This window comes from Triturus cristatus, chromosome 12, assembly GCF_964204655.1.
Source record: "Triturus cristatus chromosome 12, aTriCri1.1, whole genome shotgun sequence".
Classification (NCBI taxonomy): Eukaryota; Metazoa; Chordata; class Amphibia; order Caudata; family Salamandridae; genus Triturus; species Triturus cristatus.
The window spans coordinates 126,532,943-126,558,740 of NC_140595.1; the positions used below are offsets into that span (position 1 = coordinate 126,532,943).

The 25,798-nt window shown below is 43.9% G+C and overlaps 1 protein-coding gene across 1 annotated transcript in view; it reads right to left on the reverse strand.

Annotated features, from left to right (window-relative positions):
* LOC146772863 (intelectin-1-like) overlaps nt 1-25,798 on the reverse strand; it is a 157,355-nt gene that overhangs the window by 42,228 nt on the left and 89,329 nt on the right. Inside the window, exons 3-4 of the mRNA XM_085637038.1 lie at nt 24,017-24,264; nt 22,535-22,693 (exon numbers count right to left, since the gene is read on the reverse strand). Of these exons, the coding sequence (XP_085493164.1) occupies nt 22,535-22,693; nt 24,017-24,264 (407 nt within the window). The remainder of the gene's footprint in view (nt 1-22,534; nt 22,694-24,016; nt 24,265-25,798) is intronic.

The window sequence follows — 25,798 nt, forward strand, 5'->3', positions numbered from 1 at the left end:
TTTAGAGCACAAGGGACAATAAGGTAGTAAGGAATACTAGACATCTCAGATTCAAGAAAGGGCAGGTATCTGGACGTACTGTTCCCACCCTGTTCCCACCCTGTTCCCACTGACTGCTCTGCCCCCTGGTGCACATTAGCAGAAGTTTGGGAGAGCCAGGCCTCACCTAGAGGTGCCTGGCTTAACTTTGAGGGATAAGTCCAATGTTTCACATTTACTGAACGTGTAAAAATATTCCATTATCTCGCAAGCTTGCTCAGGCTGAAGTGTCCGCAGAGTTTGGGGCAGGTTAGCATCCCCTCCCTGCTTTCAGCATTTCAACAGCACAATAGTTGACAGAACATGGGAAACACTTTCCCAAATCTGGCACCAGAACACAAGGTTAGTCAGGGCCAACTTGTCTGTTGGGCGACTTGTGCAGGCGAAAGCTCATTACAGTTCTTGTACACCAGTTCGGAATTGAAGCGTTGCCTTAGGTATCCCTGGGCATAAAGGAAGACCAGACAAGCAGCCAGGGAATCACAGAGCAGGTGCACTCTGCTTTTAGCATAGTATATGCAGGCTGCATCACCTACACCTAGGAAGCAAGCATTTCTTTGGGTGTTCGGGTTGGGCCCATACTGGACATCAAGTAACAATTTAGCTATGCTAACTTGCCGGTGAAGGTAATTTCATTAGGGAGCAATTGAGCACTGCAGGTGGCCATTCCTTGCTTGAGATAGATGATAGCTTAGGTACCTGATAGTACTCACGTACTGGTCCAGTGGCTACCGGGCCATCTCACCCCAGGTTGGGGGGTCAACTCTGTTAAATCCTAGGGTGGACTAGGAGGGTACGGGACTGTTGCTTAGGAAGCCCTAATGGAGCATGGAAGATGCTGTCAGTAGGTCCACATCACTCCACCAGTTCTCCCCCACCAGTGGTATTAAAAGTATCCCCAATTTTCACCATGTGAACAACACATTAGAAGGCTTGGCATACAATTTCACCTGTCCGCTGAGCTACAGCAGGCTGTTCTGTTGGGGGATAACTACAGCAGAGACTGGTGGGGGGGAGGTCCCGCAACACATCCTGGCCACCCACTTTTTTGTTCACAACAACTGCACATGTGAGAGTCCAAAACCTGTACATAATTCATTCAGATACACAGTATCATTTTAATTTAAAATATCGCTGTAGTGGCAAATTGCAAGCGTGAAATTCCCCAAGGTCAACTGCTCACATTCTCAGCAATAAAGCTGCCTGGGAAGTCTGGGTGCAGTCACCACAGATCAAACTGAGCAGGCAACAGTCCGGCAGGAAAGGAGGGATGTTGAATTGATTGCCCACTTAGCAGTATGACTATTACACAGGAGGATGGAGGGTGATTCAAGGGACACCGGTGGTGTGGCAGCAATGCTAGACGGTCAGCTTATGCTGGGTAGGAGGTCCGCATCACCAAGTAGAAGAATGCCAAATGGCAAAAACCAGTAAATAGGTTTAATATATATGTGTCTCTGGCCTTACGGCTGTGTGGAGCCAGTCTCATTTAGAGGTACAACCAGGTGAGAATTGTGTGCTTCTTAAGTTTCTCATGACCAATGCGGTTTGTGGTATCTCCCAGCGCATCCACTGAAGGTGTATTGCAGCTAACATGAAACTGGGAATCTGGAATTCCGACACTTTTTTCGAGTTTAAGCATCCAGGGTCAGAGATGGTTAGCAGGTACTGGCATCTGTGATCCGACAGCAGTTAAGCTAGCAGGGTGTGCTGCGTAAGTTGTCACTACACAAAAGAGTGAGGTGTCGCCAAGAGTGGGCACAATACATATATGGTTCAAACCAGATTTGACACCAATAAGGTGTTCACCAGGGTTTAGCAATCAAAGGGGTCTGTGCAATTGTCTGGTCAACGGTGCGAAGTAAGTGCACCCCAGAACCAAGGGTAGGTGACCTGTTGCTGCAGTTAAGCTCAAAAGTCCGCAAGGTCAGCTATATTAGCCACGCTGGGTGTGGACGCTGTCAGCCCACATAGTGTGCTGCTGTTCCAATAAAGGGGAAAACAGGGTGTCAAGCACAAAAGGCTACCATGTATAAAGAACATTTGGCACGTCCAGTATTCAACAAAAATTACATTTAATGGGGAAGGAAATGATTCCGCTGCTTGGGCTGCACAGAGTGGGCAGTGTGACCCCCCCCCCCCCCCCCCCTTATCGGGGAATAATCTAGTATGGAGGAAGGCAGGTCTTCGTCAATCCTGAATGTTAGGCACCATATTGCAGACAGTGCGCACTGTGTTAAAGCAGACAGGTTAGCTAAGCTGGTATGCCTAGGGTGTTTCACCACAGAGGGAGCTGAGCAGGCATAATTCCCATGAGGAAAAGGGATGAATGGCAAGTGCAGGGGGACACCCTTGCTCAGAGATTGGCCAAAGGGGGGGTTCCCCCCAATTTCTTAGTGATACACCTAGGGACCACCAACGTCATTGCCATGGGGAGGAGGTCATTCTTACAAGCCATGAAAGCTGACTTAGGGGAGATCAGCAAATACATGGGTCAATGTGAGCTCTCGGATCTGAGGTATTCCCCGCAGAGTGTGGCACGGGGCTAAATCAGAGGAAGCCGTTGAACATTCCCGGAAGAGGGTGAATAGTTCAATGCGTAAGTTCACAGAACAGAGGGGTCTGGGTTTCATTAGGCATGAGATGATTCGAGCTAAGGTTAAAGGATACTTTGATAATGATGGGGTTCATTTCTTAACAGTAGGGATGGATCTCTTTCTTCTAGATTTGCAGGAGGCTCTAGAGAGGAGATGTTGCATGTAAGACCATAGCTGTTTTGGTGGGGGACTCTGGCCAGCCGCGGCCCGTGGAGGGAGTTCCGTGGGGCGGAAAGGCGGGGCGGGGGAGGGGCAGGGTGGGGGGTACTAAAAACCGGAATATGGATAATTGGATGTAAGTAAACAATTAAATAAATAAAAAGAATTTCGTAGCGCGCGCTGCATCGCAAAATGCAATGCAGCGCGCGCTACGAAATTTGTTTTATTTATTTAATTGTTTACTTACCTCCAAGTATCCATATCCCAGTTTTTAGTACCCCCCATCCTACCCCTCCCCGCCTCTCTGCCCCACGGAACTCCCTCCACGGGCCGCGGCTGGATCTGGCGGCAACCGAGGCCACCTCCAGAGCTGTGGCGGAGTTACAGGGTGATCTGCAAGCAAATGGGTAACAAAGGGTAGCTCTGCAGGGCACAATAGGAGCCAAATCCCAGGAGCCTCATGGGAGGTTCCTGGAAAACCGTGACAGAGTCTTCAGGGAGTAAGAGCGCCATACGCTGAAAAGTATTCATAGACAGAGTTTAACACAATTGTGTTGAGCCTTTTGTTTTGCTATCATTGAAATCCTTGGATATCATGTGGTGGATATTATTTTCTAGTGACATTATTTTTGTTTAAAACAAATCCACATTATGAACTTGATATTGAAGAAGCCTTAGAATCTAAAGTAGTGCTTGTCAACTACAGTATTTCAGATTTCCTTAAATTGTACATGCGTTGCGAGACAGCATGTTTCTGCTTCTATACACATTGCGAACTGGGGATTATTTTTGAGACCGCCTTTAAGGTCAACTCAGGAAGAAACAGAAGTCTTGTTTTCTCGGTGGAAATTCCTATGTTTTACAGACTTCCAACAAGGCATCCAAAGAGCGAGACCTGGTCGGTGTTGCTTATTTCAGTTTAAGTCTTCTGTTGTTATGCCTCCTTACTAAGGTCATATCTCTCTTAGTTTAATTGTTGCTCTATGTTTTGTTTTAGAGACAGTCTAAAGCATCAGTATACAAAACAGGTAATTACACAATATTTAGGACAAAGATGTCAAACAGAATAGAGTTAGCACAGAATTAACAAACTGTTATTTTCTCTTTCAGGTCTCCTCCCCCGCAGATCCTTCCCTAGCACCCTTTCCCTCACCTGGCCACTCCAATACTCTGCGCAATTGAGGCATTCAGATTTGGTGGTGCCTGCAGGTGGACAAACGAGTTCTGAGGAATCAAGGTTTGGCAGTATGTGTCCTGCTCCTTCCGCGTTTAGTACCTTGGCCTTGTGCGAAGCCCAAACGGCAAGTTCAGACTTGTAGGCATCCATTGGAACTCCATCTGAGTTGGGGACCTTCCCCTTGGGGCTTTTATTCATTGCTCCTACTACCACTTCCAAGATAAAAAACATAATAGTTGACAGAATTACCACAGGAGTCTTAATCCCATCTCCTGCTTCACTGATATGGGAAAAAAAGTGTACCAAAATGGTCCACTCATTGTGCAGAAGTGATTGAAGATTCCAAGTCAGTTCCTTGCCCCTTGAAGCACAGTGGGGCTTTAACAGTTCTCTAAACCAATGCACTTTCCTTGATCTCTGCAGCTTGTACTAAGTTCTTCCATGCCTGTGCTTGCAATTCTTTCTTCGTATTGTTTATTGCCTTTGTGTAGTTAAATCTAGCTTCCGGGACCGCCATCGAGTCCCTAGGACTCGGGTGTAATAATTTTTGGAGGTCATTTTGTGCCCGGGAGGATGGGTGGTTAGACAAACCTTCATCAGCCTTGCCATTCCTCCCCTCGCCCGGTCACTACGGGTGTCCCGCAGGGCTCTTCCTTGAGCCCTTTGCTTTTCAACATTTATGTCACGCCTCTGATTCATCTGGCTGTAGCACTGGGCGCCAAGGTAATGGCTTACGCTGACGACACTCAGCTGCTTTTTACCTGGGATAAGGTGGTCAGCTCAGCGCTGGGTGCCCAACAGTGTCTGCGTTCCGTCTTTGCCTGGCTGGCAGGGGCGCAGCTTAAGTGTAATGACCAAAAATCGGAAATTTTGCTCTTTGGCTCATTTCCCTCTAATTTCTGGTCTCAGCTTTGGCCTCAGGAGCTCTCCCTCCCCTCGTCTGAGGGTCGGCCCTCTAAGAACCCGGGCGTTTGGTTTGAGGAGAGTCTGCTGTTTGCCACCCAGGTTAAGAAAACTGCTGGCTGCTGCTTTGGACTTATTAAAACGTTGATAAAGTTCTTTCCTCTCCTTCCGCAGGCAGCCAGAGTTACAGTTACCAGCGCGCTGATTCTTTCCCGGCTTGATTATGCCAACTCCCTCTACATCGGCTCGCCTGGATACCTCATCAAGAAACTGCAGACAGTCCAGAACACCGCTGCCAGACTGCTACTGGGCCTTTCCTCTAGGATGAGTGTTTCCTCTCATCTGATTGCCCTCCACTGGCTTCCAGTAGCGGCCAGAATCAAATACAAAGCGTTGGTTCTGGCTCACCGCGCCCTTCATGGCCATGGTCCTCTCTATCTCCAGAAACGTTTTTCTTTTTACGCCCCTGCACGGGCCTTGCGCTCGGCCTCTCTGGGCCTGGCCCTGGTTCCCAGATTCAGACTTCAGAGGATGGGAGGTTGTTCTTTGGCGGTTAGAGCTAGTAAGGCCTGGAATGCCCTCCCCCCTGCTCTTCGTCTCACTCAGGAGCTTGCTGCCTTTAAAAGGAAGCTGAAAACATTTCTCTTTGTCTGATATCTTTTGTCTGTCTCAGGTTTCGCGCCGGGATACTCATGAGTAGCCGAGCGCGTTATAAATGGAATATAACATAACATAACATAACATCATTGCTTCTTTTTAGGTCTCGCCTACGCAGCGCGAATGCGCTGCATAGGAAAGAGACCTTTAGCCATCGGTTGCCTTTTTCGCCCCAAAACGTGCATGCTTTCCATTGCCTTCAATGGCAACGCGTTCACATCTAGCGATTTCCTTGCGGGAGCGAGCAGCTGGCGCCATATGTTATCAATTATTGCACCTTGCTGCTCGCTCCCGCAAGGGAATCGTGCAGGCCCCCTCCTCTCTCCCCTCCCCCTGCTGCCGTGCGAGGCGCGCCCGCTTGTGCTTGTTATTTTTGTGTTAGAATACTTGCATGGAAACTTCTCTTGTATCAAAATACATTCGTACCGGCAGAAGGCGCCCACCTGTTGCTTTAAGCGACAAAGGAAGGTTTCATAAAAGGATTAGAAATGCATCGGAGGAGGGAAAAGAAAGCATGAGCAAATGCATTGCCACTGATTGTATTTTTTTCTGGCAGCCCAAGGTTAAAACTCAAATATCATTCTACTCGTTTTTGGAATTTGAAAACGTAACATTTTCGCTCTGAGATCTCCTTAACCAGGAATGATTTCTAGAAAAATGTCATCCCGTCCTGTAGATACCCCACACTGAAATAAACTGGTTTTAACTGAAGGCCGTCGCATTTTGCACTCTCGCTCTCCTTCTAATATGGCCGTTTTACCTGCTTGTTGGGGCAACCTGTGGCCCGCCCTCAGATCATGCCTCGGGCAATTGTATTTGAATGTCTGATCTTTATTTGTGTGTAGGGATCTTACTTCGTAGAATATCTTATTTCTTTGACGCTTGTTTGTCGCTGTGGCTTCCAGAGAATCCTACAGGTCTGCCTGGATGTATGAACAGACGGGATTTTTCAAGTTGTACGATTGGGGTGGGCTGCTAATCAGCCGTCCCCCCCCCGATTCCTGGTTTGTGTTCTAACGGTACATTTGTTTTCATGAAACTGTGATCAAATTCCAGTTTCTATTAATACAAGCAGCCTGTAATGTTAGCGTTAAAGGAACGACTGGTGCTGAAATATCACTCTGTTGAGAGTAATTTTAAGCTTTTCAGTAATGTTCAAATGAATAATATGGGGGTTTATCTTCTAACTCACCTGCTTCATGTTTTGCATGTCCATATGCAGCAATCGCAATCCCTTGTAATTGCTGTGTAGAGGTCCATCGTGTTTTCAGCTTGGGAGCTGTCTTTTAGAAGAACCGAGCATAGAAAAAGCATTTTGATTCTTTAGTTGAGAATGTTCTGCAGTAAGTAGATATACCCAGGGCTTTAAGTGGGATGAAAAAACTGGGGGGGGGGGTGTCTCTCAAAGAGGGCGTGGCTAATCCAATTAAGGGCGTGGCTTAAAACACGTAAGCTAAAAAGCTATGCTGAGCATAGTGTGCCACCCGACTTGTATTTGGCTGTTTCTGTCATTGCATCCAGACATATGAAACAACTAGTAACATCATACCTGCAACAAGTCAGGACTATTGGCTTTGTCAATGGTTGTTAGTTGCATAAGATAAGTAAGCAACATCCATGGCTTGTATATAATATTGAAAAAGCTTCTACTTAAAGCCCTGGTAACAGCGCCACAATGTTGCTCTTCCTAAGTTTCAAGAAGCGAAGGGAAATCCAGAGAGAAAATTACTCTTTAAAGGATTTCCCTTCCCCTACAACGCTAACCTGGCATGACGTCATGCCGTGACTTCGCCTCTAGTGAAAAGTGAGCAGTATGAGCACACGCACATCGATGTGCCTGCTGTCACCACAGTCTGGTAAAAACCGGACCGCCTGTGCCAGGGAACAAAACAGCCCGTTAGAGACCCGTTTCGAGCCCCACGTTAAACAAGCATTGGCATAGCCAATAGGTCTCGCCTTTGGGACCTTATAAGTGTTTAGCCATGCAACGATGAATGTTGTTGCACCAAGGATATTGTGCTGGATAACTAAACACTTATAAGGTCCCAAAGGCGAGACCTATTGGCTATGCCAATGCTTGTTCCCTTTGACCTCACAGTTAGTATTTAGTTGATTGAATTAGATATGGAGATATCGGCTTCCAGTGTCTCCTCATAGTTGTTTTCTGGTGCCAGGAGTATCATGAAGGACTCAAAGTTCCTCACTACCAGGTCTTTTAGAAAGGTAGAGGGATCAACACCCGCCATTAATTTTTATGCCATTCAGGCCAGCAGGAGTTATATTATGAATTTTACCTGCATCCAGAGCTAAGTGTAAATTAATCCTTAGTTTTAAAGTAAGTGGGTTATGGTCATTAATACAGTTTACTCAAACTTGTAGTTCCTGCGGAATAATTCTGTCAATATCCGAGGTAAGGAAGTAGTCGATGCTACTATTACAACATCTCCCTATGAAGGTTGAAGGCTGAAGGTGGCAATTAGGGCTGCAAAAATCTACTATATTCAGATTATATTTCAGCATGAAATAATTTAGTGCTGAGCCTTAAGGACAATGTTCAAAATGGGCCACGTCGTTTTCTCTGATTTCGGTGAGATCGCACACCTGTTTGGATGGAAGAGGGCATACTGTAATGTTAAAATCACCAGCCCCAATCCCCCGACTACATAGTAGTCCTTGCTGAACTGGACAAAAAATGGTCGATACTGAATTCAAGGGCTTAAACCACATCAGCCCTTGTGGAATCAAATAAGTTATCATAAAACTGTATTATTAAAATGTCCGTATTGCCCTCTGATGTGCGCTAAATAAATTGGTAATAAGGAGACATTAAAACGGAGACATTAAAAAACATTTTCTGATTCTTAGTGAAAATCTTATAGAAACTAGTACAATAAGGCCTACCCATGATTCAAGGGGATTAAAAGAGGGAGGTACAGTGTTATTATTTTTCTGATGGACATGGGTCCTCCTTCACTAGAAGGATGGAAGTGCCCAACCCAGCTGTGCAGGTCTCCATACCCATCATTGAATGACTCTGTCCAAAAGTTCCCAAGCACTTATTCTTTTTGGCAACATTCTGTGGGGCCCCTTATCCTGAAGGAGCCTTCAAACCGCAGATCTGGTGCTCCTTACAGATGCACTTGGTGTTCTCTGAGATTAGGGAGAAACTTTCCTTGGTGTCCCCACCATGTAGTTTTGAAAATGTAGGTCCCCTTAACACGCTTCGAATAGACCCTGCCAGATCGCAGGTTTATAGTGCATTAAATAGGAGGTTCCTACTGACTTCGCCTTCTAAATTAGGTCTAGTGGTCTGGGAGAGGGTTTGGCTTGCTGCTGAAGATGGCGGACACGTGAGACAGTTGCTTCTCGCCGGCCCACCATATATCCTGATATACCCGAGCTGTCGACACCCTAGAAGGGTTGTGGAGCACACCCCAGATAACAGTGTCCTGGGGGCCCGAAGGGAGACTCTGGCGCTTTGTGGTGCATTCCGGGGCAGGTAAGGAGAGATTCAGCGGCCTGTCGACCATATCCCAAAATGGCACGAGTGACCTGTTGCGGTGACTCTATGATGGCTCTCGTCATCCAGAGATACCTGTTGACTCCGGAGGCAGTGCTGTGCCGAAACTGTGAGAGAAGGCGAAGGAGATGTCCCTTGTGTGGCTCGCTGTAACGGAGCCGGAGGGCAGAGGCCGAGGTCTACCACAGAGCGGCCTGCACCGGCTGATGGTGATGGTGGGAGGAGCTGCCCGGCTAAGTGCAGAGATGCAGAGGATTACCTCTGTAGAGTGTGGAGGTTAGGGATTTGAAGGTGTCCGGGCGGCGGCCGTAGCTATAGAGGAGAACCACCTGGCTTCTGCTGCGGGTTGTCCGGAGGTGGCACAGAGATCGAAGGAGGCTGGGTGCCTAGAGGGTGGACGTTCAGAGCTCTGAACAATGCAGCGACAGACACAGTGAGCAGGGGATGGGACGAGAAGGCAGAAATTGAGGCTGGAGGCCCCCCCCCCCAGGGCACAGGAAGAACTCAGGGCTCAGGTCGGGGCCCGGCATGAGGCCTGCAACTGGGTAGCAGAAAGCAACCTGGATCTACTCCTCACTTGGTTACAGGCCCTACTGTATGCGAACCACCAAGTCTCCCTAATATTAGGACCCAAGTGCCACTGGTAAAGATGCAACGGGAGGGCGGCCCGGTGTACGGCTGAATAACATGAGGAGCTAGGGGACTTAGTGGCCTGACTGGCAACAGGAGGCAGACAATAATGGGGGAACCCCTGAACTGAAGTGAGGGGTTGTGGACCCAAACCGGATGCCGCTCTGATTTGGCAGCCCTCATTAATGCTCTCCTGACTGGTATCTAACCCTGCACAAACTCCACCTGGCAATTACCTGCGCCATCAGAGGGCAGCGCAGTGCCATAGACCAAGACATTTTGAAACTAGTAGCGGGGGTGGGGGGTCCCAAACAGTAGTGTGCCCTTAGAGAGCTCACAACCCGGAGGCGCTTGAGACAATACATCTTGTAGTCTTAGGGGACCGCTGCCCCCATGTTGGAAGACCCTTGGCCCCGCAAAAATGCGTAAAACCCGGAATAGGCTAAAAAGGGTCCCGCCTGGTATGGTGGATGGCCCTCCTGAACAAGTAATTGAGAAACAGGACCCCGGGCCCATCGAGGACCCTATTCAATTGCAGCTCCGTAAGATACTCGAAGCCATCGCAGACACAAAAGCCATGCTGCATAAGGATATCAGCACGGTGTCGGTGGAGCTGGGGCTGCTCAGAGCGGAGCACCATAAATTGGTAGAGAGAGTCAAAGAGACAGAAGATTTGGTTGCTGAAATGAAGCCTGCGCTGCAAAATTAGTCGCACCAAGTTCAAACCCTGTCTGACAGAGTACACATACATGAAAATAGAGTTGAAGATGCTGAAGGCCACAACAGAAGTAATAACATTCAAGTGGTGAGGCTGCCTGAAGGAGTGGACAGCAAGGACATGATAGAATACCTTGAACAGTGGCTCCAGTTGGTGGTTGCCCCAGAGTGCACGCGTGCCCCCAGGTGCCGGGTCGCCCTCCCCGCCCAGTGGTGGTAAGAATTCTCCACTACAAAGATAGAGACAGGATACTCCAGAGGGCTCGCTCAGAGCGCCCATTTGTTGTCAACAACAATAAAGTCTCTATATTCCCAGAATACACAGTGGAAGTAAAGCAAAGGCCGGCCTCCTATATAGAGGTCAAGAAAGCTCTTTGAGCGGAAGGCCCACAATACTCCTTAATATTCCCTGCACATTTCTGAATCATCCTAGAAGAAAAGACGTATTTTTGTGATGACCCCAAAGATGCTTGGGAATGGTTGGAGGCACACAGAGCTGGTGGACAGCTCCTGCGGGCTGGCGTTGCCTCCAAGGAGCGGGGATGGATAGTGAGGAAGCGTACCTGGCAGAAACCCAGTGGGGGAACTCCAAAGAAGCCTCCCCATCCCAAACCAAACAGGAGAGTGCCGTGGCCATCCAGGCAGTGGCAGACATTGTGAGAACACAGAGGAACTCTTCAGAAACCAGCACCCCTTCTGCTAAAGGGTCTGGTGGACTTGATTCAGATTCCTTGCCATATGTAACACAGAGGACAGCGGACAATCTCCTCCGAACTGGCTCTTTATGAGGATGTTGAGGTGTGTTAGAGGGGTATGTGCTACTGTTCTGGATGGTGTGCCGCACCTGGACCCCCAACCCTAAACTGGGCTGGTGCAGCCGGAGATGAGAGTCACTGTCTTCGGACCGTGGTCTACCCCCCTTCCAGATAGGTCTCAACTCTGGACTGGTGGGGATTTTCCAATAAAAATGTTGGTGCTTAAGCAATTTGGGCGGCTGGAAGTTGCTGGGCTGCTCTTGGGAAGGGCAGTTCATGTTTAGGGGATTATTTGTTTGCTGGTTTTAGTTCTGTTTGCAGGGATGGCTCCTCTACTTTTGAATGAGGGACATGGGCAGGGGGGAATGGGGGCTGGAAGGGGAGGTCAAGACCTGCCCATACATGGCAACCACACATTGTACATTGAAGTTTCTGTCCTGGAACATCAGGGGGATGGGGTCGGCCGCTAAGCGCCACACTATACACAGATATCTGTGGAGACGGGGTGCAGGTAGTTATGCTACAAGAGACACATCTTATACAATGCAAGGTTGACAAGCTGTGTCATAGGTGGAGGGTATAGTTATTTGCTACCTCTTACTTGGCATATGCCAGAGGAACATTGATATGGATTATTGCTGGAGTCCCTTTTGAACCCCTCCATACCTCCATAGATAAAGAGGGCTGTTACGTCTTGGTGGTGGGCAGACTGCTGGGCCACGAGATCACACTCTGTCTATGCCCCTAACCAAGATCAGATTGTCTTTTTACAAACACTTTCTGCTCCAATGGCTTCCCTGGAGGCTGAGGACAATTTTCTTGGTGGCGATTTTACCTTTGTGGCGGATGTCACCCTGGACCACTCCATCCCTCGTTACTTGGGGTTCCCGCCCACTGCATTGCGGCGGGCTTCCATACCTGGTTTGAGACTGGGTCCTTCTTTCTCTCCCATCAGGTAATGGGGCTGGCTCTTTCCTAAGGGGATTCTTGGCTTCACATCAAAATACATTCTAGGTACACTTAGGTACACTAAGGTAGGGTTAGCATATTAGGAGTACGCCTAATTACTGACATGTATCGATATGCATACATGCATTCACTGTTTTAGCACCATGGTAGGGTTCTACCTTTTATTTACTCTGTGCTTGTACTCTTATATATATGTGTCTTTCTAATGATTGCAGCAGCAAATAAATTTTACACTAGAATGACGCTGGTTCAATAAAGACTTATTAGAAACTTTCCCATCATTTGTTCTGTGTTACCCTCTGAGAATAAGTAAGCACAAATGACTGAGCGAAAAGTACTGCACTGTTTCCACGATCCCTGAGGGGTTCGAGAGTTGTCATGTTCATTGGTTGCCAGAAAACGATTTGCTCCTTGGTAAGGGTTGTGGGCTTATGGTGGCAATGTGAGCTAGCTGGTCTATAGGCCAACATATCCTGCGGGGGTGTCTGGAATCAGTTAAGACACCAAGCCCTAAGTTTATGTTATCCAAACAAAATGTAGATTCTGTAGATTTGTAGGAACAACACTACAGCAGAGTTGTTCTGAAAGAGGGGAGCAGGATTGGCTATTGGAGGTCGAGAACATATAATCTTCTTATATGCCAATGATCTACTGCTTTACTTGACAGATGCCATGACGGGATCCTCCAGGGCGTTTGACCTCCTGTCTGAATTTGGATGCCATTCAGTACTGAAAGTCAATAAAAACAAAACATATTTGTTCCCCGTATCCCTGGGATCCCCATCGGCCGTGGGAGCTCCCTGTAGACCTTAACTGGGTCCCGGTCACGTTCCGATATTTGGGAATACGGATATTTCACTCCTTGGAGGACTTGTGGCACTGTAACCTTGGGAAGGTACTCCGATCCCTCTGTTCCAGCGTTCTCGTCTGGTTCTCCTTACGATTACCAATGATGGCCCATATTTCTCAGTCCAAAATGGTCATGCTGCCATGTTTGCTCTATTTTTTTATTAATCTGCCAGTGATAGTGCCAACCGGTTGGTTCCACCAGCTTGATTTGCGGCAGCTGATATGGGACAGGGGTAGGCAGAGGGTGTCCCTACACACATTGCAGCGCCGATGACAGAGGGTGGACTGGGAGCGCCGAACTTCGAACTGTATTTTCTGGCCTCTCAGTTGCAGTGCATTACGCAGTGGCTGGATGGGCTCAGTCAGGAGGAGTTGGGTCGAGCGGGTTCATCTGCACATATGGGGGTGCTGCTGGCTAGACTGCTTAACCCAGCTGTTGAAATTTCGCACTCGCCATTATTGTTGACGACGGCATAATACTGCTTGAAGCGCTCTGTTGCCAAAACTGTGGTGACTCCTCTGTATGCTCTAGAGCTACCACTGGTGGGTCTTCTACATTGTGACCCCCTGACACTTTTCCCAGCTGGACAAATGATGGCCTGGACAGAGGGGGAGTTAGTGACAATTAGAGATTGCTACTTGCCAAACACCCTAATTCCCTTTGGGGACCTGGTATCTAGTACTGGTCTACCGGCAGGCCAGTTTCTTACTTACAAAGCTTTGATCCGCACCTTCCAAGGCCTCTGCAGTGGGGGCCCGGAGTAACCCACCACGCATACAGTATTGATCATGTTATTTTCTCTAGGCATGGCAAGATATATGATGAGGTGGGTTTAAGAATCGCTATTGGAGATGACCCTGAAGCCACTGACGAAATTGCATCAGAAGTTAGGTGGGATTTCGGGTAGGGACATCCCAGACTCAGACTGGAATAAAATCCTGGCGTACCCAAAGGTCTCAAGAAAAAACAAGAGTGAAATACACACAATTTAATTATTTACATATGACATACATGACACCCCATAGGTTGCAACTAGCTTATGGCGGTGACCCATGTGGCTGCCCTAGGTGCCACCACTTGGATGCAGATTTTATACATATGACATGGGAATGCGCAGTGTTCCGGCCCTACTGGGACAGAGACATGATCACCCTGGGGAATACTCTGGGTTGCACACTCGACCCAACCGTTGAGGTGTGCCTGTTGGGGCTTTACCCACGCCCCCCCCCCTAAGCGGAAAGTTGGAACCAAATTCATTGATTTGGCTTTGGCACTAGCCAAGAGACTGATAGCCAGAGCTTGGACATCCAACACCGGACCCTATGTAGGGACGTGTGTGAAAAATGTGACACATGCGCTGGGGCGCAGGGGAGGGATTTGCTTAGAGAGGAGTCTCGGAGCTGAGAAGGCGTCCCATTGCTGGGCTATGGAAGGAGGGCCTTGATGTTTGGGAACACCCGGAGAGGGAACTGACGGGCGGCCTGAAGGATGAGAGAAATTGGTGTCGAAGGGGACACAAGGTCTCAAAAGCAACAGCAGGAAGTTGATAAACCCTGATTTGGTTCCCCGATCTCGAAAAATGCACTCCTTAAGAATATAGCGCCATCTTGGAAGTAGTACTAGATGATAGAGAGCGGAATTCCCCCTTGAGCCTTGCATACTCCCCAGTGGCGCAAGGACAAGAACTTCTGGCATTTAAATAATGCAGAAACTTTGGGTACCATTGAAGGCTGGTCCCAACCCATACATGTTTGGATCATTACTACACTGGGCTTCCTGCACAGGTTTTATTAGGTTTACACGGTTGAGAAGTTGGTTACAGCCTACCCCTCAGATATATGCTAATGCTGAAGCTAGATTTCTCTATGTTAAAGAAATAATGAAAGCTAATTGACCTACCGTATCTGTACACACCCCCAACGATAATTATTCCAAGCTGGGCTCGAAATATAATACAACTGATTAAATTGTTTATAATGAAGGATAACCCTGTATCGGCAAGCATTGTTAAATCAATACTAATACTAGAGATCTCTTATTTGTCAGTTATGGATTTTTTGGGAAGGTGACATAAGTGATGTTACAGATGTATTAATCTAACCATTGCATATCATAAATTGGAATAAAAATATGTTTAAAAAAAAAAAGTCTAGTGGTCTGGGGCAGATAGAGCCCCTTCATGTTTATTTTTTATGGATGAAAATATTTTTGAATATTAAGAGCATCAGTTTTGCAGTAATGACCATGAACATCAAAATGTGTACACATAGAAGATACTTTGTGCTTCCTGTAGGCGCATCTTTCCGTAAGTTTACCCTGTATCAAATGGCCTTATCGAAAATATGTTGCACACTTAAATGTTCATGTGCCTTTTAGAAACTGTTTCAGTACCTTCTTGTTAATAGAATTCTTATCCAGTATCTGGAAAAGAGCTTTACATTCATTTCAGAAAGGTTTTCAAATCCTTTGTTTACTTAACAAATAGATTTACTTCATAGACAGAACAACATTATTTTAAGCATAATCACCCCTGACCTGCAATACTGCAAATACATCTGTGTTTAAAGTAGCCTTTCACAGAATACAGCTAAAGTGAAAGTGGTGACAAGCTCACAAATCACCTCAGCAGTTCTTCAAAAACATGACAGACAAAAGGGACTCAGAAACATTTTGCCTCTCTTCTTACATATCAGCTAAAAGGCTGGAAAGCTATCTTTTTCTTCAAGGTAACTGCTGCCACAAATTAACCTAATATCTCATTCTGTTTTGTGTAGTCACAAATCATCCTAATGTCACTTTATTTCAAAGGTCCTCTTCATCACATCCAGGGCTTAAGTAGGTGTCTGCCCTCTTGGGCTCCCAAGCCACACCAGCTCTTAAATTTATCCTGAGCTGATCATGAATATAATTATGTTACTATGAATGGGATTTAGCAAAAGGAGGTTCACTGCTGCCATAAAAGTACAATTTTCTTCTTCATCGTCTAGTTTGATTTTTAAGGAGCTCTGTTGGTGAACATACAAGGTTTCTGCCTCACCTGCCTCCTGAAGGTTATACATGGCCAGTTGCATGTAGACAATTGCCACAAAAGTTCTTTGATATAAGAGGGCTATAAGGGTGCACACGCCCTCTGCAGAATGAAACTATGCCCCACACTGGTTAGATGACTTTTAATCTGTAAAAGGTACATTGACTATGACAGACATTTGGTTGCTTAGCACCTGCTTTGACCTGGACATATGACCTGGAGTCCTACTCCAAGTCGAGGAAACCCTCACTAGCATCAAACAGAGCTGCACAGATCCTGATCTTGTGCTGAATGTTAAGCTGAGGGCTGCATGTTTTCTGTTAGCTGGGAACAAGACTCAGGTCCCTGTGGAAGCTCAGCTGCCCCGCACTACTGATGCTGTCACCTTACCTGTGTGACAGCTCCAAACAGGTGCAGAGACACAGCACCTAGAAGGCCTTAACATACTCATTACCATCACTATCAGCTGTATAAATCCACATTTACAATTGCTAGTGAACTGAATGGTGCCTGATAAGATTGCTCCCTCCCCTTGAGCAATATTTAATTGTTTATTGATCCCATGGCCATGCTTTTCCATGCAGAGATCTAGCACCCGAGTGGCCTGCATATTACACAGATTATTGAGAGCCTGCATAGCCCATCTGTGTGCCTTTTTTGGGTGTACGTCCACACACCCTGTTTTTGTAGCTTATACTGAGATATGCCCGCTTCATCATTGAGGTTTGTCCCCTGAGTGTGGCGAGACTGCCCTGATCCTCTAACGCTTTCAAGCTGCTGGCCATCCACATTTGTGGGTTGGGAACGGACTACAATTCACCCTCAACTTGGAGATAAATGTATCTTCCCGGACACACTACTTAACCTTTCCAACTCCAAGTAACTTCACTTTTCCCTTGCAGAGCTATCTGATTGCTATTTATTTAATTTTCGTGGTTTCAGCATATTTTGTCTTTGTGGTCGCGCTACTCTTTTCCTTGTATGTAGCAGATTTACCTGAATGCTTTTCTCCCTTAGAAGGAGATGCACCGAAGATAGGCGGCCATCCTTTCGCATGTCTTATGTATGTAGATGATATAGCAATTATGGATATAAGCCCCAAAGGCTGAATAAGAAGTTGACATCATTACAGAAATATAGTATGGCACCGTTTTTGAAGATCAATGTTTTTAAAAGTAAAGTCCTGATTATGAAATGCAGCAGAAGCAGAAAATTATGTAATTTTAATTAGAAATTTGGTCCTGAAAAGCTGGAGATTGTACATTCTTTCCTTTATTCAGGGAAAGTAATAACGGGCAGCACAAAGAATAAGCCACATATCGAACATAGTTCTTGTAAAGCGGTAGCACATGCAAATGGCTTGCGTATTTTTTATAGCGCAAAGGGTCAAAGACACTTTTTACACCTGGTTACTGTTTTTAAAGCAAAAATTCCTCCTACTTTGCTATATGCTGTTGGATCTATTCCAGTAAAGGACTGGAGTTTCCTAGATAAGATTGAAGTCCATACTTCACGCTAAATATGTAATTTTAACAAACTGGTCTCAAAATCTGCTATTAAATGGGAATCTGGCTTGAAAAGTTCTTTTACTCAAGGCTTAGCAAGGATATTACGTGAGGGGATATCAGTTAAAGATAGTGAGTCATACACGCTACGAAGTTTCATGTGTCAATACATTTTTGGAGGAACCATGGACAAATATTCCTTTTTCCGTGACTTCTCCTTGGCACTGCATGTTTTCGGTACACAGGAGGAGTCAGTGATTTCCCTCCCGCTTCTAGAACTTAAATCCTTTTAAAAAATCACAAGTTGTATGGTTAGCTATCATAGAGATGTCAAATTTTGCAGATCAAAAGAAAGGCTAAAGATAATAGCTATGTCAAATACACAGAGGGTTCCCCAGAAATACTTATCTTGGAACTTAGAACATGATATTCGATGTTGGCTTACTTTATGCCGCATGAATCTCCTGCCTTTACATGACGTAACAGCAAATTGGTCCTACTCTACGAAAAATGGGAAAAATTGCAATTTATGTAATCTGGGCACTCAGAATCTTGACCATATTTTGTTTGCTTTCCAGCATTGGTTTTGTTTCGTCATCGTAGGCTTCGTCCAATGTTTATACAAAGCTGTATAAAAAATGTAACATCAGCCCATGTATAAAATTGTTACATTTTTTAAAGGAGTTTTTGCATATATTTTAGACCTCATAACTTATTTAAGCAGGTTTTCTTCTTAGATACATGGACCTCTTCACAATTATGTTTCTAAGTTCCACCCCTTTGTATTTTTAAGGTTAATGGAGTTTTAGCGCTATTTTTAGATTGTATCTTTGAACATGTTATGGCTGCTATTCAACTGCTCTTTGCACAAAACTGGGATATACTGTGCGTCTAACCCTCTGCTGCTAAGGGACAACGGAATTGTTAGTTATCAATGTGCTAGTTCTTTCTTAGTATTTTCTCTGGTTATAACTTTTGCTGCTATATGATGCACTCTATTTAAAATTGATCATTTCAAGAAGCTGCTATTGCACAATATTGCATAATATTCTAAAACTTGCACATGTGACTGCTGCTATTCAAATGTGTTTTGCACAAAATTTGGGATATATTTTGCTTTTATGTTTTGTTGCTAAAGAAAAATGTATTGTTTGTTACAAATATGTTCGCTTTTTTAGAATACCTTTCTATTTTAACTTGTAGCTGCTACGTGATGCATTTTATCTAAAATTGGATCTATTGTGAAGCTGTTATCGTACAGTATGGATTCAAACTTGAGCTACTTGGTGTGGTAAAGGACTTAATAATGGTATTGCAATTTGCTTGTTTGTCTCAATGATGATTACCTTTATGTGCATCTCGCTCATTTGGGGCAATTGATTTCATTCATCTGTTGTGGACATTTTTATCTTGCCATTTGAGGGAGAACCCAGAACCGGCTCTGATAGGTTTCGATACCTCTGCGATGGACTAAGAAATGAACTAAGCATATATTTTATTATACATATTATGTAATAATTGTGTGTATGTTTTATGTGTACCTCATTGGAGATCCAAATTCTTACTAAATATTGAATTGAATTGTCTTTGTGGTCACTATGAACATAAACAATAAATGTCTTTGACTCCAGCACAAAGTTATCATTTTGTAGGAGGATTGTGATCCTGCATTTTATAAAGAAATGTTCACAATTTGGTGGGAATCACAAATGTGTATACATGTTTGTAAAAATAGAATTGACCATCCAATTATCATAACTGTGTTATTTTGTGCTTATGTTTTCTTGTTACATTTAAGTTTGCAAACGTATATAGTACAGGGTTCGTTATGTTATTTTCTACTTAATCTCTTTATTGTGTATGTGATACATATTCTTTTTACTGTGTGCTCTCAGTTTTCACTGTAAATGTATTAGTATTATAGCCTGCTGCAGAGGGCTACACAAGTTGTTAAGGACCGTGAACCCAAGCTGCCTGAGCTGCAGGCAAGGGCGCTTAATAACTTGTGTAGCCTAAGGCAGAGGGGCTATAAAGCTATTAGAACCTACCACCCACTGAGGGTAGAATGTTGTAAATAAAAAAGGGAGAAACAGAAAGACAAACATTGGAATGTTCGAGCAGATGCCATATATTAGCCATCATAAGCCCTGAACCACTTCATTGTCTTCAGTGGAGTTCCTAACATTCCAATGTTTAAATTATATTAATTTTGAGATATTATTACAATGTTTTCTTTCCAAAACTAATGACCTTGCTGCTCAACTTTGATTCAGCTATGCTCTGATTGCTGGTCTAAAGCTATATGAAGAGTCAAAGAAGGTTGCCACACCAACGTTTCATTATTCGGAATGTACCAAGTGCCCTGGTTAATGGGGGACATCAACACTCGGACCTGTGATCTTGCATGATTGTCCCAGAAATCACAAGGATCAGGGAAATATCTGAACAGTCCCCTTTTCAGGCAGTTTATCAGCCATTCTTTCCTACTTAACATGGTTTTGCAGATATGATCCATTGAGAGAGCTGCAAGAGATATTGGAAAACGGTAGAGGATAACGTTTGAGAGCAAGAGAAAATATATGGCCCACTCAGTTAAGCGTCTATTTTTCAAAATTAGTTTTCATTGTCATGTTCTCTGGAGCATTCATGTTTTAAGATATGGGTTCAAAGGTGCTCCAAGTTTTCTACAAGGAGGATAAAATATGGTGGATGGTTTGCTCAGGTTATGGGTGGAAAAGAATACGAAGGATTAAATGACAAAAGGAACGAGTGCTAAATAAAATTATCTGAGCCTGATTTAGATCTTAGCGGATAGGTTGATTCATCACAACAGCGTCAGATATCCCGTCCGCTGAAATATAAATCCCATTATATCCTATGAGATTTATATTTCAGTGGACGGGGTTTCTGTCACCGGTTGTGACGGAGTAACCGATCCGCCAGGATCTAAATCGGGCCCTCTGTGTTCTGAGCATTGTTCCTAGTTGCGGCAGAGTAAAAGACGAGGAGCAGTTGGTTCTTTTGCCATGAAGATCTCAAGGTGTTCCAAGAAGTACAGATCTCAGGACTATTATTCAATATCTGCAATTATCAGGTTTTAGACGAAAGTAGTAGGGAACGGAATAGACCAAGCTATCAGCGTTGGCATAACCACTGGACTGGCATGGGCACAGAAGATGATCAGCAGTAAAAAGGTCGGAAAAAGGAAACAATGTTGTATTAGACTGGAGGCAAACCATATCTGAACAGTTTGCAATCTTACATCTTTTTTATCTCAAGTTCAGGTTTGATAAAAATTGATTAAGATCTTGATTGAGGTCAAAGTCTTTATTCTCTCATAACTTTATTCCAAGCCCCTCTTGGTCGATTGACAATTTTTTTGTAAAGCTTTATTTATTACATTTATGATAAGCAAACATCATGCCGACTATGGAAAGTATATCAGTTGAGGTTACACAGAGTGCAATATGGCATGGGAGAGAACATGATAAGTGTGCAGTAATGGGAAAGATCAAGGAGCAAACACAATCATATATCGCACATTTCACCCTAGTACCTACCTTCAGGTCCAGACACATTAACCCAATGTACTGTAGAATTAGCTTGAGGAACAATTTGTCACATGGACTTGACTGAGTACCTTTTATTAAACCTCTGCAAGACGACAACTCATATAAATGCAATAGGTGAAGAGGTACGCTGTAAAAAGCGGTTTTGGACCCCATATATGCCTGGGTCTGTTGGCAGATCGAATGATAGAATGATTGTTCGATTGAAATTTGATGTTTTGATTTTAGGCCGTTTTGTTGTAAAATGGTCTACAGTACATTTCAATAAGAAGGCACAAGGAATGAAGTTTTGTATTGGCTTAGCAATGGAGTCACATAGCAATATACCACTTGTGAACAAGGTGCTACATACACAAACTATAAATAATTTGACCAAGTATCTGCCGATTGATAGGACTTTTAGGCCCCTTATTACAGGTATTCACGCTCCTTTAATATTCAACACTGCTCCTCCCTCCCCATCCTCCACTTCAATTCAACATAGCTGTCTTTTTTCAACTTCACTCCATACAGCCAAGCATCCTGTATAAGATTCACAAGAATGTCCCCTGGGTAAAGTGTATGATAATAGGCAGAAGTAGGCACATAGAATGAAGTAGACTTTGCCCTATGATTTGGCTAAAGTGCAATCGTGAGGCCTGGGACATGAATGGAGTCAGTGGTTGACCACATTGATTGAGCTGCCTTGAAACAAGACTTATCATTGGTACAGAATAGGAGAGTTCAGTTGGATATTGTTTTTTTTCTTCAAATGCCGTCTTGCAGATTATATAGAAGGGCCTAGAAAGTTTTTTACATCAGCTGGGTATCCACAGAGTTCAACATATGACGTTGGATTGGTGACTCATGAAAGACGCTGCATATGAGCAGCCCCCATTATTTAGGCAAAGCTGGGGGCACATTTTGTTTTTGGGAAAAAAGCAAGTCTTATTAAGGGTATCAAAGTCATGGAGCCCTGCGTCAGGAAGAGATGTGATTCCATGGAGGGCAGAAAAAACCTCATCTGGAGAAGGCGCTACTATTGTTGGCCTCAAAGACATAAATTACTTTTAATTGAAAATGTTGTTTTTGGTGAGCCTGATTGGGGGGTAGAGTTGCTAAAATCTTAACTTTGGGTTTATGGTAGTCCTTGTACATGTGTTTCAAGGCTACATGAACTACCAGTAGATCCTAGTTGAAGAAGTAGGGTGGTAGGAAGAAAGAGGTCCAGTAGGAGAAGGAAGAGTTGATTTGTCAATGGGGTGAGGAGATGCTTGAATTAAATAATTGATCAAATTGCATATGAGTTGTAGTAATTTGGACAGCAAGTTGGGCTGAGCATGTGTAAAAATGATGGTATCAAGCCTCGATAATAGATCAACAGGGTGTCAAACTTAGCAGCATTTCTATGTTGGTAATGAACACTATTCAATGAAAAGCACCAGGAAAGTCATGTAGAAACCATAACCTCTTACATTACCTGATAAAGTGAGAACAGACTATTTCCATAATTGTTAAGGAAGCCATTGCTTGTGCGATATCTCAGTAAAGCATTGTTTTTCCAGTTTTTCATTGGTGTGACATTTGGCACGTGCCACGCTGCCAGGTCCTTTGCTTTGATATCATAGTAGCCAGGATTCTGTCAACAAGGAACACAGACATCATACTAGATATAGTTAAGATTTATCAACAGATTACTTCTGCAAGAAAGCATTCACTGGACATTTGTGTATACAATATGAATAGATATGAATGTATCTACTCCCAGTGATACGCTTGAGGACACGTTTAAGATAGAGAGCAGATATTTCATATCCTTTACCCCAAACCACATTTGTCTTGTGCAAACTGCTAGTTTTCTCAGGTGTTTTTTTAATGTTTGTTTTGAAGTCCCGAGAAAGCCAACTTTCTTATAATAAAGAGGAGCAAATAAGTCTTCTAAAACTTTTAAATTGCGTCTAGATTGTAATAATTTTTATGCAAGTAAATGCTGCATATGTCTCCCTTCAGTGTGTTTGCTTCACTACCTTCACCCAGATTGGAACTTCTATAAATTAAATTTACTCTTCTGCATGACTTTTGTTCGCAGACATGAAAAAGGCAACACAAGAAAACCTCTTGTTACCTCATACAACAATTTTTGTCTTAACAGTCATTTTTTTTCCAAAGTTCTAGGCTTGGATTTATCTAGAGTTTGAAAAATAGGAATGAATTCTAAAATGTTATGCTTGGCATTTTAGGACTTCTGCACCAAACAAGTTAATTGAATGTATGGGTGCCATTTTACACAAGACTAATTCCAACCTTTTGTGCTTCAGAGAAGTCAGATCCCATGTCCCTTGGACTCCTAGCCTTTCTGTTTTATCTTATTAAGATGTTTGTATAACAGGGACCTGGCCACAAACCAAGCAGGGCACATCACATAAAACAGGCACAATACAGATATATACAAGAGATTTGATTAGGTTGATGAGGGGACGGAGAGAAAAAACAAATAGACATTAAGGAATATTCTGAACAGATACATCTTTAAGCCTCTTTGGAGAGGTAGGAATTTAGGGTCAAAGTGTTAGATTATTTGTCTAAGATCAACTGCAGGTTGGTAACAGATTCTCAGTCATGGCTGGAGAATGACTAGTTGACAGCTTTGTGATATGTAGACCATGAATGGAAATTTGAGCTAAAGAAAATGGTGCCTCATTTACTCTTTAGTTGAATATACCATTTGCCAATATGTGTTGAGTACCAGTGGTACCCATTGCTCCATGGGCAAGTAAGTATGAGCTTCCGGTATGTTAAGGATTGCTGTATTTTAGGTAAAATTTTTGACCTAACACTGTATTACGAAATAGCAAAGGTACCTGGTGTACTGGCATGTGGTGTCCCACTGGTAGTCCGACCAGCCTGAAATAATCAGTGTCTAATATCTGTTTTGGATATTAAAAGTTAGTGGGCATTTTACCTTGTAGTCATCACTTGTAGCTCCAAATGCAGATCCAAATATGTTGTAGTTTGCCCAGTTGTTGTCGCCACTAGGCTGATTTTGGTTGTTTTCTTGCTGACTGGACCAGCGGTCTCCTGTAGTGCATTTCCCATGCATGTTATTTTCATGGACACTGGCTACTAAAGTCCAGCCACCTCCGTTGGTGTTCATGTCACAGTAGGTCTGATAGGATTCACCATTTTCAGTGACAAGGTTGTATATTCCATCTGGAAAGCATCAAGAAAATAGTTAGAAATTATTTTTCTAATTTAACACATTTTGCTATTATATCATCCAGAAGTGTGTGTATATATACCTAGGAATATATATATATATTCACAGAAAAAAACATAGGTTTCAGGGGTGTTATAGTTAGCTGCCCATTTCACTCATACAAAACCATAGAAATTACTCCGTTATAGTTAGTTCTGCTATCTATAACTCACGCGCCCGCAATGCACTGCTGATGATGTCACATATTGCATCATTCATGACATGGTCAGTGACATCACTGATGACATCACTGATGACATCTCAAATACGGAGGAATTTCTATGGTTTTGTATGAGTGAAATGGGCAGCTGACTATAACACCCCTGAAACCTATGGTTTTTTCTGTGAATTTCTAAGGTTTTTTAAATGCTAATTTCTAACTATAACGTCTCTGAAACCTATTTTTTTTTCAGTTGATTTCAAAAGTTTTTTAAATACTAGCTTTTAAGTGTGATAGTAGTTATATCTATTTTTTTGTACTGATTTTCTACAGTTTTTAACTGTTTATTTATAAATATTTTATTCATTAAATAACATTATATATTCTGAAAATTGCAAAAAAAATATTTTTTTAATGAAAACTGAAACATTGATTAATGTTCTTTTTTTATTTTAATATATTTATATTATTTTCTTTAACAAAAAAATTCCAATTTTTTTCGGAGTCGCGCACTCAAAGTGTACACATCACGGTGGGTGCGCGCATTCTAGCCGCCATTTTAGAAAAATCATGAAGGATCCGCGTATGGTGTGCAACGGCTGCATGTTTTTCAGTTACATCATATACATTTAATACCACGTGATATGCGCGATTGGTATGCGACCAGTCTGCGACTCCTGCTCCCGCGCATTTGCGACACATGTGCATTATGGTACGAGATGTTTGCGCGGTTGCGGGTCCCGCGTGACATCATTTACGTGCTGGGGCATGCTGGGTGCGCGACTCCCGCAAAAAAAATGTATGTTCCAAAATGATATGTATTTGTCTTTAATATACATATTAAGGCAAGAGATTATGTAAGCTATTCATCAAAATAATATATTTGTACTTATAATAAACTTATATTATTTTTAAATATATTTTCGCGAAGTCGGTGCGTGCATCGTGAGTGTAGAGAACCAGGTCAGCAGAGCTGCTCTAGAGCCAAAGAAATAGGTCAGCAGAGCTGCTCTAGAGCCAGAGAACCAGGCCAGCAGAGCTGCTTTAGAGCCAGAGAACCAGGTTAGGAGAGCTGCTTTTGAGCCAGAGAACCAGGTGAGCAGAGTTGCTTTAGAGCCAGAGAACCAGGTCAGCAGAGCTACTCTAGAGCCAGAGAACCAAATCAGCAGAGCTGCTTTAGAGCCATAGAACCAGGTCAGCAGAGCTGCTTTAGAGCCAGAGAACCAGTTCAGTCGAGCGGCTCTAGAGCCTAAGAACCAGGTCAACAGAGCTGCTCTAGAGCCAGAGAACCAGGTCTGCAGAGCTGCTGCAGAGCCAGACAAACCAGG